We start from the raw sequence: 12,300 nt of genomic DNA, 5'->3' as shown, positions 1-12,300 counted from the left end.
TTTCTTGCTCTCAATTTTGGGAATGTTTAGTTTATCCTCGTTTCTTTCTCTCCTCAAACTCTGTCAAGTTTGTTTCATTTTATTTCAAGCTATGTTGGGTTTCTCCACTCTACACTCTACTCCGCAAGTTTTCTCCATTTCTTTTAGTCTTCTTCGCTTTTTATTTTATTATTCTTTTCATCATCCGCTCTTCTTTTTTCCCCCCTTTTCTCCTCTTTTTTATTATTATTCTCTTCTTATTTTATTATTCTTTATTCTTCTTTTATCTTCTTATTTTATTATTCTTTCTTCTTCTTTCCATCCTCTTTTGTTCTTATTTTTTTCTCCTTCTTCTTCTCATTTCTAATCTTCTTTTACTTTTTATTCTTCGTTGCCTTTTTTCCTACTATTTTCCTTCTTCTTTCTCCTAATTTTCTTATGTCTCATTGTGTTTCTTTACCTTCTTCCTTTTCATCCTCCATTCTTCTTATTTTATTGTTTAATTAGTCTTCTTTCAATCATCTTTTATTTTCTCTTTTTACTTTATTCTTATTTTGATTTTTCAATATGGGCTTTATATGTGACCTTGCCATAATTTTTCCCTTCAATGAGAAGACCATGACATTTTTTATATTCACTTTTTGTTATTTGACAGGTAAACATGATGGATCAGGGCCGGACCAGGACCGAACGAGACCGAGACGGAACCGGATCGATCCTTACATAAGGTTTAGGTCCTTGCTAAAAGTACGGACTGGACCAGGACCGTCAAACCCTAGTCGTTGGTACATAGAGATGTTGGCCATGACGGACAGTGGGATACTAACGAGGTTTATTATTGGTTTATTTTGGCTCAAAATGACAATATTTTTATTCACAAGATAATGGAAATTTAGAATAAAATGAAGCGGCGATTGCCACACCGGTGAGTGGCGAGTTCAAACGTTCTTTGGACAGGATGGGTGTAGAGAGACACCAGGCAGGACTGCGATTGGTGCATTGATTTTTTCCAGCTAGGCTTCATGACAATGGTCTTTGATGTATTTCACCTTAATCGTTGATGATACTCGTTAATCGTCCACAGATGGACGATGCCAATGCCTATGATTTCGTCGTCCGTCCGTCAACGTCAACTTTATTGTCACTTTCTGTTCTGTCCAGACGTGACAATCCCTAACAAGAATGCAATGTTTATCGTCTGCACAAACCGGGGATGAAAGAGATGATATAGTTTTTTGTTTTCAGCCAGATTAGACTGAATTGAGGGACTCTGCAGATGGACGACGTTAATGCTGACACCTATTGACGATGATGCCGTCATTTTAATTTCCAAGACCATCAGGTGATGTCAACTTCCTCGTCACGTGTCCTCGTCATCCGGACGTGCCAATCCCTAACAAGTAGGCAGTGTTTGTCATCTCCATGTACGAAGACGAAAGAATGATGACGGAATGATCTTTGTCCTGAGCCAGACAAGGATGATTGATGATACAATTTTTAGGGCCTCTGCAGATGGATGATGTTGGCGTCGACGCCTATTGATGACGATGTCATTGTCATAATTTTGTTGACCATCAGATGACGTCAACTTCCTCGTCACGCGTCATCGTCGTCCGGACGTGCCGATCCCGAAAGAACGACAACACACTTGTCCCCTGCAAGATGGCGATGACGATGACGATGAAGACTCGTCAAAGGAGAAGACGAACAAAACCTGGCCCACCCTGGTCAACGCTTCCTAATTCATGGGGAACAAATGGAATTGACGGAATCACCCCTCGTCAAAGGCAGAACGGAAAATATAAATAGCAGCAGACGAGCAAGATCTCAGAGCTTTCCTGGTTGGAAGAAAAGCAGGAGAGAGGGCGATTCTCTCTGCCATTTCCGCGTGGTGATCGTCGTCTACGCGGATCTCCTCTCGTTCGTGTTTGTGGAGATCACGCTCGAGGCGATTTGCTTGAAAAGATTGGATCGAAGCGGAATTGTTGCCGATCGATCGATCAGAAATGGCTCCTGTCTCCGCTCTTGCCAAGTACAAGCTGGTTTTCCTCGGCGATCAGTCCGTTGGAAAGACCAGCATCATCACGCGCTTCATGTACGACAAGTTTGATAACACGTATCAGGTGATCGATCTGTTGATCCGCGAGTCGTTACTTGTGTGTTTGTGGGTGGTGATGACAGTTTGATGTTGTTTTCTCTTTGGCGGATCGAGATCTGAGTTCCTCTTTCGGTTGTTTATCTATGTGTTCGGTTCGTGAATCGAATGTTTATCCGGTACTTTTCGCGGTCAATGATGTTTGATACAAGTTTTTTCTATAATTATGGTTCCGTATTGTAGGAGGAATCAGAATATTTCTGATCCATTTCTTATTGTAGCGTTATTGCGTTCTTCCAGATCGTCTGGCCATCGATTCTCGTCGGCTCTTTAATATAATGCCAATGCTCAGATTTACAGCTTACGTGATCTTTACGTTACCTTGCTTGCATCCCATATACATATCCCACAGCCGTAGCTGTCGTAGGTTTCCGGACGACTTTCCGAATTCCGATTTAGAAGAAAGGGTATTTTCTTCCGCATTAAAGCCGCATTTAATCTTGTGAAGAATAGAATATTAAACTGAAGTTGGCCCGCACCATTTCCTTCTGGAGAACCTTGAGCCTTGTGTTTGATCCAATATTTGTGCAATAATTCCTCTCAGATGTTCAAATTATGGGGAATTCGTCGATTTTTCAAGTTAATCGATCTCCCTATTCGGGAATATTTGTTTGCATGCATCCTATGAAATAGACAGGGTTGGATGTTCTTTGAATTTATAACGAGATGTAGACACTGAAGGATAAATTGCGTTCTTTGAATTTCTCGAATTTTCATTAGAAAAGGTGCTTTTGAAAAAACTTCATTTATTCTATTCCATTTAGATGTCATTAATTTCTTCATTTGTTCCATATTTTTATACATGCACACCATGTCGGTTACTTTTTAGGATCTGAATTTAATAATGGGTGGTACAATCTCAATACTCCCCTCAAAAACCACTAAAACATTTTTGTAATTTTTTATATTGAAACAAATTTCAAGGATTTCCATGGCAAATGCGGTCCTTTCGATCATTGATTTCTCATTTTCTAGATTCCTCTATCTGCATGCAGGCCACAATTGGCATAGACTTTCTATCAAAGACAATGTACCTCGAGGATAGAACCGTCAGATTACAACTTTGGTACAGCATCCTACCTAGAAATATATATATATATATATATATATATATTCGTCTTAAAATTACATTACAGAATCCCTCCCACTGGTCTCATCTTCCCAAAATTATTTATCAATGTATCAAATTCTGATTAGTTTTTCTCTGAATTTAGGGATACTGCAGGGCAGGAGCGGTTTAGAAGTCTCATTCCCAGCTACATACGTGACTCCTCCGTCGCCGTCATCGTCTACGATGTTGCCAGTAAGACAACTATTTTTTTCTTTCATCGGCATGTTCAATTAATTTTTCATTGATTTGCCCACTGTTTAAAAAATGGCTGTTTTTCTCTTTTAAAAAAAACTGTTTATCTCCATCAATAATCTTTCAACTCATATCCGTAATGTCTGTAAGGTCGGCAATCATTCCTGAACACATTGAAGTGGATTGAGGAGGTTAGAACAGAGAGAGGCAGCGACGTCATCATCGTCCTCGTCGGGAACAAGACTGACCTTGTCGACAAGAGGTTGGTCTATCACTCTATTCTTATGCCCTTTCCCATCCTGTCTAAAGAGAGAAATAGAATGATACTGAGAGAGAGAGAGAACTAGGAACTGATAAATATTTTATCATTTCCTAGTTCAGTTTAGGGACATAAATAGAAACACTAATTCATTAATTCTGCCAGCTCTGTGTAGGAAATAAATATATAGTCAGAGATAGCGCGAAATGATTAATTCATTAATTCTCTTTTCTACCTGTTCATTCTAGAGAGAGAGAGAGATACTAGTAGAAGCTGACAAACTTTTATTCTCATCTGCCCGTTCAGTCTGGGGAGAGAAAGAGAAAGACAGTGTGAGGAGATGGTTTAACCTTTCATTCTCTCTTCTGAGTGTTCAGTCTAGAGAGAGAGAGAGATTGAGGAAGATCATTCGGGTTAGAGAGAGAGTGAGTAATGGCGATGGGTGTGTTGGTATTGTGTGCAGGCAGGTGTCCATAGAAGAAGGGGAGGGTAAGGCCAAGGATCTCGGGGTGATGTTCATTGAGACAAGTGCAAAAGCTGGGTTCAACATCAAGGTAAGAAATAAATTACATCATAGGGAAAAAAATATAATGGGTAATTCTTATTTTCTATAAAGAAAATGAACGACAGATGTTGAACGTTTAGTTTCATCTCTGAGACGGTAGAATCTGGATAGCTTATTTAGTTTTGAAATTGAAATCCGGTTCAACATCAAGATAGGAAATATGGGAAACCCAAGGGACAACATCATTGTGGTTGTTCTTTACTTTCATGGTGTTAATTTTAAAAAAGAGAAAGGAGAAGTTGAAAGACAGATGCCAATAGTTTAGTTTTACTTCGGAGGCTAGAGAATTTGGATTGCTTATTCATACTAATGAGATTGAAAGCCGGATCAACACGAAGGTAAGAAATAAAATAATCCCAGGGGAACAAAAATTGAGGGTATTCTTGTTTTTTGAAATAAATCATTGCGGGTATTCTTACTTTTTTGCTGTTGAATTGGAAAGAAAAGAAAAAAAAAGGAAAATTTGAAGGACGGACGCCAATGGTTCAGATTTGTTTTTGTTTCGGAGACTGTAGAATTTGGATTTCTTATTTACTTTTGAAACTGAACGTGGGTTCAACATCAATTCACGGAACAAACAAACCTCAGGGAAAAATACTGCAAGTATTCTTAGTTTCTTGCTGTTAAATTTGAATGAAAAAGGAATAATTGGAGTTATAGTTCCGGATCGTCCTGGACATGGACGATGGACGGGATGGGACGAATTTCGTGCCGTCTGACGTCTGGATTCAGTGCAGGGACGAAGGACGGGATGAATTTTCGTCCGACGGCACGAAAACCGTCCCATCCAGTCCTCCCGGGACGAATTTTCATCCCGATTGGAGAAAAATTGTCGCGTCCCTCGTTTCGGACAAATAAAACCCATTTTATATTTTAAAAAAAATTAATATAGATTTTTTAAGTTTTTTAGGGAAGTACAGAGGAGAGAGAGTGCAAAGGGACACATGTACAATTATTTCTGAGCGGCGTCAGTTTGCACGCGCGTAGAAATATAGGGACTTTGATGCAAATTATCACAGCGAGGCCACGTGGTTACATCTCAACAATCGGATGTGAATCCGGCGGTTTTTCGTCCAGATTCGTCCGTCCATTGTCCTAGACCTCCGGATGGACGGGTTTTTTGTCCCACGGGACGAAAACCGTTCTGTCCTGTGGTCTCCGGGACGAATTTTCGTCCCGAATTTTGTCCATACCATTGGACAGGACGATTTTTTTGTCCCGGGACGAAAAAATCGTCCCGTCCGTGTCCCTGCACTATAATTGGAGTAGATATGCTAATGGCTTAGGTTTATTGTGGGAGAATTGGTGGTGTTGATTTGAAATTGAAATTGAAATTGAAATTGGAAGCATGAGTTTGAACGAGTTGTTGGAATGAAGGCGCTGTTCAGGAAGATCGCGGCGGCGCTGCCAGGGATGGAGATGCTGTCGGCGGCGAAGCAGGAGGACATGGTGGACGTGAACCTGAAGACCACCAATGCCGGCTCTTCTCTCTCCCAGCCTCAGTCTGGGGGTTGCAGTTGCTAAGCAGACCCTTCTCTCTCTCTCTCTACCTCACACTCTCTATCTCTCTCCACCTCACACTCTCTATCTCTCTCCACCTCTCTCTCTCTTCTCTCCACCTCTTTTTTCTCTCTTCTCTTCACTTCTCTCTCTCTCCTCTCCACCTCTCGTTTCTCTCTTCTCTTCACTTCTCTCTCTCTCTTTTCTCTCCACTTCTCTCCGCCTCTCTTTTCTCCCTTCTCTCCACTTTTCTCTCCCTCTCCTCACCACCTCTCTTTTCCCTCTTCTCTCCACTTCTTTCTCACTCTCTTCTCCCATTCTCTCTTTTCTCTACTTCTCTCTCTCTCTCCTCTCTCCACCTCGCTCACTCTCTCTCTCCTCAATCTCCCTCTCTTTTTTCTCTACACCTGTCTTCCTCTTCTCTATACCTCTCTCACACTTTTCTCACTTCTTTCTTCTTCTCTATACCTCTCTTTCTCCCTTCTTTCTCTCCTCTGTTCTTCTTCTCTATACCTCTCTCACACTTCTTTCTGTCCTCTATTTGTTCTCTATACCTCTCTCTCTCTAGGCAATTATTGTAATTTTCTTTTTCGGCAAAGACATTATCTCACGAGTGGGTCCTCGTACACTTTTGACTGGGTTACATCCGATTGCGAGCCTCCCAATTCTTCAACAAAAAGACACTCCGCTATCCAATTCCAGACTCTGACTGATAAACCAAGCCCGAGCCACATCCTAAATCATCCTTTTCAGCGAGCCAAACGAAATAAACAAACTTCAATCCCCGCGCTCGTACCCCAAATCAAAATACAATAAAACCTGCCCCTTATATTCCTCAACTATATCTCCACAGCCTTTCACAATGTTCCGAAGAACGATTTCTCATCGTATCACGATCAGATCTACCACAAACATAAAGACCCATTCTCCTGATCCCCATCCATCCCGCAACGGCCTTATTCATCACCATCACAACCCAATCAGTACTCTTGGAATCTGCGATCGCGCAAATCCCCAGAGACCCGAACCCCATTCATTCCTCCATCATCATCATCATCATCATCATCATCATCATCATCATTGTAGATCTAGATCGAGAGAATGATGGGAAGGGGGCGTACCTGGTGGGCGATGGTGGCGCTGAACGCCTTCTTCCTCCTCGCAGGGCAGACCGCAGCGACTCTTCTGGGGCGAGCCTACTACGACAACGGCGGCAACAGCATCTGGATGGCCACCCTGGTCCAAACAGCCGGCTTCCCTCTCCTCCTCCTCGCCCGTTTCTTCATCCCTTCATCCACCCACTCTTCTTCTTCTTCTCCTCCTCCTCCTCCGCTGACCAGACTGGCTGCAGTCTACCTCTTGATAGGCCTCCTGATCGCTGCAGACAATCTCATGTACTCCTACGGCCTCCTTTTCCTCCCCGTCTCCACCTTCTCCCTCCTCTGCGCCACCCAGCTCGCCTTCAACGCCGTCCTCTCCCGCCTCCTCAATTCCCAGCGCTTCACCATCCTCATCCTCAACACCGTCTTCGTCCTCTCCGCCGCCGCCGCCCTCCTCGGCCTCCGCCGCTCCCCCGCCTCCCCCTCCCCCCGCTTCGCCGCCGGCTTCTCCCTCACCCTCGCCGCCTCCGCCGCCTACGCCCTCGTCCTCTGCCTCATGCAGCTCGCCTTCCTCAGGCTGGTCAGGCAGGAGAGCTTTGGCGCCGTCGTCGACATGCAGGTCTCCACTGCCGCTGTCGCCGCGGCGGCGTCCGCTGCCGGCCTGTTCGCCGCCGGGGAGTGGCGGTCAATTGCCGGGGAGGCGGCGGCGTACCGCGGCGGCGGGGCCGGGTACGTGGCGACGCTGGCGGGGACGGCAGCGGCGTGGCAGATGGCGTCGGTTGGCGTCGTGGGGCTCGTCTTTCTCGTCTCCTCCTTGTTCTCCAATGTTGTCAGCGTGGCGGCGCTGCCGCTCGTCCCCGTCTTCGCCGCCGCCTTCTTCGGCGACGCCATGGATGGAGAGAAGATCCTTGCATTGCTGCTCGCCGTCTGGGCCTCCGTCTCCTACGTTTACCAGCACTACCTTGATGATGCCAGCCTCAAGCCGCCGCCCGGCGCCGCCGACCAAGAGGCGCCGCCGCCTCCTTCCTCGTGAGAAAACATAATTCTCTATTTTTTCAATCATGGGAATGATCAGGATGCAAGTCAATGTTAAAGATTTGTAAAAGATTCACGTACAATAAGAGATTTGAACTGCAATTGTAACCTCTTCAGTGGAGAGTGTAAGGTCAACGGTCTCAGGTTGACTACATGAGAGGGCCCACGTAATGGGCTCTGGGGTACGTGGCTTTCAAGTAGGGCCACTGGACGAACAGCTGGTCAGCCATGCGCAAGTGATAGAGGAGGAGACCGGTCAACGACAGTCTCTTCACTCGAGCAATGCTTTCCACGTAGAAGATTGATGACCATCCCAGACCAAACATCTGCGAAAAAGTATGGAAGTGAAGCTGACGATACTCAATTTTGCAGTCAATTTTCTCATATTTTTGCTTAGAAATTTTTTTTTTTTTTCAAGATTAAGATTCTTTAGAGGCAAATAAAAGATATCACCACATAAACTGTGTCTACTTATACCTAGTTATGGCAAGATGAACATACCTTGAAAAGGAAGGAACAGGCACAGAGTGGAATACAAGTCCCAGGACCGTTGCATATCACCTGAGATTAAATCATAGAGATCAAATTAGAGGAGTTTTAATTCACAAGAACTTGTGGAAAACCACCGGCGGTCTCGGATAACTTGGATTAATACCACTTGAGGCCTGATCTTAAATGTTAACCATAATGCATGAGCGATGGCCACTAAGGTGGTAGCCACTGATGTTATGTAAGATTGGCCCACTTCCCGGCTACGATATATCTTCATGAAATGAGCAACCTTCACCTGAAATCGAAACTTCATTTAATTAAGTTTAAAAACTACGATTCAGTTTCCATTTGAATTCAATCAGCAGAGAAGTGAATGGGTAATGATTTCTGTGAAAAATAACTTTAGGGCAATCACAGATTTAGTTGTAAATTCGAGCCTCTCATTATTGGATCGCTTATAAGCATTGAGTGGTCATGAATTTGGTGTATTCGGGGGCTATTCCGAATAAGATGCCAATTGTTTGATTCTCTCTTGTCAAAGAACCACTCAATTAATAACTTTCAGAGAGAACGCACGGGTTTTGAAGAATCCTCTTGATTTCCTGTCCTAATAATTGTAAGTTTAATTCATGTCGTCCTAATCGTTTTTCCCAAGTGAAAATGATAAAAAAGGTTTGCAGCAATTTCAATTTGAGAGGAAACAATCTTTTGAAAGCTGAGGAAAATCGCTTACGTCGTGCGGCACGAGCGATTTCTCGTAAGCTTCGGCTTTCTGAAGGCTCAGGCTATCCGTCTTGGCAGAAACATAGAATCTCGGCTTGAATTTCTCAGTGTCGAGAACTGCCAAAAGATTGAGCATCTCGGCCGTGTGACCGCCTGCCTCCGCCAAAAATTAACTCCGATCAATCACAACACAGAAAGATCCGCAACACAACCACAGACTTATCAACTCACCGGATCCAAGAACAACGAGAGTTCTCAACGGCTGCAAATCTCTTCTCCTGCGGAGCGGCCGTCCGGTGTGGTACAAAACGTATAAAAATCGAACGAAAAATGCCAGTAAACAGCACGCCGCTGCAATCAAAACGTAAATTGAGCAGAAATTCCCATCCAAACCGTCAGATCGCTCCATTTCCCCCGCCAAATCGAACTAATCTCGCAGCAGATCGACGATTCAAAGAATCTCAAAAACCTTCTTCGACTGCGAGTTCTTCAATAATCAGTTTATTAAATCAGCTCAACCAGATGACGATTTTCTCAACGTTATCGTCAACGGTCGTCGTCGTCAACGTCATCTTGATCGCTTTATAAACGGTTATTACTCGGTTAAAAATCCCAATTAAAGTGATTCTATAAAGTTCAGGAAAAAGGCAACATTCATAAAGGCCCAAGTGTAAATATATATAGAAGCCGGGCCAGTGACCAACACTATGATCGGCTGTTGGAAGGTCAAACAACCCAATTAAAGTGATTCTATAAAGTTCAGGGACAATGCAACATTCATAAAGACACAAGTGCAAATACACTTAGAAACTGGGTCAGTTACAAAAACTATGATGGGCTATTAGAAGGTTTATCAACCCAATTAAAGTGATTCCATAAAGTTCGGGAAAAAGGCAACATTGATAAAGGCACCAGTACAAAAACATGTAAAATCTGGGTCAGTTACAAACACTATGATATGTTATTAGAAGGTCAAAAACCCAATTAAAGTGATTTTATAAAGTTCAGGGACAAGGCAATATTCATAAAAGCACGATTGTAAATACATGTAGAAACCGGGTCAGTTACAAAAACTATGGTGGGCTATTAGAAGGTCAAACATCCACGTTAACGTGATTCTATAGAGTTCAAGGTCAAGGCATCATTCATAAAGGCACGAGCACAAATACAAGTAGAAACTGGGGTCAGTTACAAACACTATGCCGGGCAATTAGAAGGTTAAAAAACTCAATGAAAATGATTTTATAAAGTTCAGGGTCAAGGAAACATTCATAAAAGCACGAGTGTAAATACATGTAGAAACCGGGTCAGTTACAAAAACTATGATGGGCTACTGTAAAGTGATTCTACAGAGTTCAAGGCCAAGGCAGCATTCATAAAGGCACGAGTACAAATACAAGTAGAAATTGGGGTCAGTTACAAACACTATGACGGGCAATTAGAAGGCTAAAAAACTCAATTAAATCGATTCTATAAAGTTCAGGGACAAGGCATCATTCATGAATACAAGTAGAAATTGGGGTCAGTTACAAACACTATGACGGGCAATTAGAAGGTTAAAAAACTCAATTAAATCGATTCTATAAAGTTCAGGAACAAGGCATCATTCATAACTACAAGTAGAAATTGGGGTCAGTTACAAACACTACGACGGACAATTAGAAGGTTAAAAAACTCAATTAAATCGATTCTATAAAGTTCAGGAACAAGGCATCATTCATAACTACAAGTAGAAATTGGGGTCAGTTACAAACACTACGACGGACAATTAGAAGGTTAAAAAACTCGATTAAAGTGATTTTATAAAGTTCAGGGTCAAGGAAACCGGGTTAGCCACAAACACTAAGATGGGTAGTTTTGTAATTTGACAAATCCTAGACCCGAGGGGGGGGCTATTTAAAGGGCGTGGTCCCTGGACGACACCCTAGAGCCAATGTCAAAGATCCCTCCGGTATAGGATAATTCATTTTTAAGATAATCCCAGCATCTCTCTCTCCCTCTACCTATCTCATAATTTCTGATATTACTATGTAGTATCAGCATGACATTATCTTTTGACTTTAGGGGACGTGGGACGACGTTGACGAAGGGGCCGCGGATGACGTTTACCCGGCCCTGTACGAGAGCAGTGAAAGCGCCATGGTTGGCACGGCGCTGTCACGTGCCTCGAGCCGCGTGCGACCCAGAAAAATACACCATGTTACAGATATAAGTTTCTTTTTAATGGGGAAAATATGGCTAAATAATTCTCCGTTATAATTTTTCTTTATAAAAAAAAAAGGAAAATGGAGTGTCTCAACGGAACCGGCGCGTGTCGGCGATCTTCCAGGAGCGGCAGAGGGGGAGGGGGGTCGGGTCGGGGCCGATGCTGCCGCGGCGCCGGAGCGGGCCGGGGAAGGGACCGCCGGTAAGGTCGCTCGGACCGCCGGCGAGCCCGCTGGGCTCGGCCTTGTAGCTACGGCGCGGGCCGGGCTGGACCAGCGGGCTCAGGCAGAACCCCGCCATGTTCCTCTGCCAGAGCTCCTCCGCGGACCGGGCCGGGGGATGGCTCGCCGCCGGCTGCGCCTTCTTCTTCTTCTTCTTCCCCGGAATCAGGGCCGAAAGCCACGACATCGACCTCCGTGGCGCCTTCCCCGACCCCCGATCCTGATCCGACGGCTGGGATCGGCCGAAGATCGAGGAAAAAAGCCCCCCCGCGGGGGAGGCCGTCGCCCGGGCTAGCCCTGGCCCGGCCTGCGGGGTGCTGAAGAACCGGAGATTGCCCCTCGATCTCGGATCGAAATCGACGGACCGCCGGGCCGCCACGTAGGGGGAGACGGACCGCGGGAAGACGACGGGAGCCGGAGACGGGCTCTGGTCCGTCCGATTAACCCCTCCGCCGATCCTCCCCCTTGATTGCTCCGCCAGTACATCGAATAAGCGCTCCCGCAGGCACGACGCGCAGACTCCGGGCCATTGCTCTAGCGGATGCGCCTTGCACTTTCCCGCCATCTCCTCAGCTGATCTCCTCCGCCATAGCCGCTCGCCAAAACCCTAACTGTTCTTCTATTCCTCTTCTCCCTCTCTACGCTCGCCGATTTCCTCCTCGCAGAAGTCTCTCCGCCATTGCCGGGCTGAACCAGAAGAAGACGAAGAAGAAGAAGAAAGAAGAAGAAGCTTCAGCGGATTGTCAGCGGGGCGTGTATTTAA

At 44.7% G+C, this 12,300-nt stretch overlaps 4 protein-coding genes across 7 annotated transcripts; 2 read left to right on the top strand and 2 right to left on the bottom strand.

The window, feature by feature from the left end:
- Window positions 1-1,815: 1,815 nt before the first annotated feature.
- On the top strand, window positions 1,816-6,404 carry LOC144708852 (ras-related protein RABH1b). The gene is made up of 6 exons (XM_078582297.1): window positions 1,816-2,102; window positions 3,130-3,200; window positions 3,349-3,437; window positions 3,588-3,699; window positions 4,160-4,250; window positions 5,639-6,404. Exons 1-6 carry the CDS (start codon window positions 1,986-1,988, stop codon window positions 5,783-5,785), a joined length of 627 nt encoding a protein of 208 aa, XP_078438423.1. The 5' UTR covers window positions 1,816-1,985; the 3' UTR covers window positions 5,786-6,404.
- Window positions 6,405-6,569: 165 nt separating this feature from the next.
- On the bottom strand, window positions 6,570-9,578 carry LOC144708849 (UDP-N-acetylglucosamine transferase subunit ALG14-like protein). Of its 4 annotated transcripts, none has more exons than XR_013582866.1 (6): window positions 9,343-9,578; window positions 9,122-9,264; window positions 8,552-8,695; window positions 8,398-8,457; window positions 7,978-8,222; window positions 6,570-7,908 (listed from the first exon to the last, which is right to left on the bottom strand). XR_013582866.1 is itself a non-coding variant. In XM_078582294.1 (6 exons), the coding sequence occupies exons 1-5, from the start codon at window positions 9,518-9,520 to the stop codon at window positions 8,046-8,048; spliced, it is 702 nt and encodes a 233-aa protein (XP_078438420.1). In that variant the 5' UTR covers window positions 9,521-9,578; the 3' UTR covers window positions 6,570-7,908; window positions 8,006-8,045. The 4 variants fall into 4 exon arrangements, 2 of the variants coding, with proteins under 2 accessions (XP_078438420.1, XP_078438421.1); XR_013582867.1 differs by having other exon boundaries at window positions 6,570-7,883; XM_078582294.1 differs by having other exon boundaries at window positions 8,006-8,222.
- Window positions 6,863-7,894, top strand: LOC144708848 (putative purine permease 11). Its single transcript, XM_078582293.1, has one exon. The coding sequence runs from the start codon at window positions 6,863-6,865 to the stop codon at window positions 7,892-7,894; it is 1,032 nt and encodes a 343-aa protein (XP_078438419.1).
- Window positions 9,579-11,311: 1,733 nt separating the features above from the next.
- On the bottom strand, window positions 11,312-12,256 carry LOC144708851 (uncharacterized). Its single transcript, XM_078582296.1, has one exon. The coding sequence runs from the start codon at window positions 12,100-12,102 to the stop codon at window positions 11,407-11,409; it is 696 nt and encodes a 231-aa protein (XP_078438422.1). The 5' UTR covers window positions 12,103-12,256; the 3' UTR covers window positions 11,312-11,406.
- Between the last annotated feature and the right edge of the window lie 44 nt (window positions 12,257-12,300).

The sequence above is a fragment of the Wolffia australiana genome, chromosome 10, assembly GCF_029677425.1.
Source record: "Wolffia australiana isolate 7733 chromosome 10, ASM2967742v1".
Classification (NCBI taxonomy): domain Eukaryota; kingdom Viridiplantae; phylum Streptophyta; class Magnoliopsida; order Alismatales; family Araceae; genus Wolffia; species Wolffia australiana.
The sequence above is the reverse complement of the archived record's forward strand: the minus strand, read 5'-3'. Positions and strand labels throughout refer to the sequence as shown.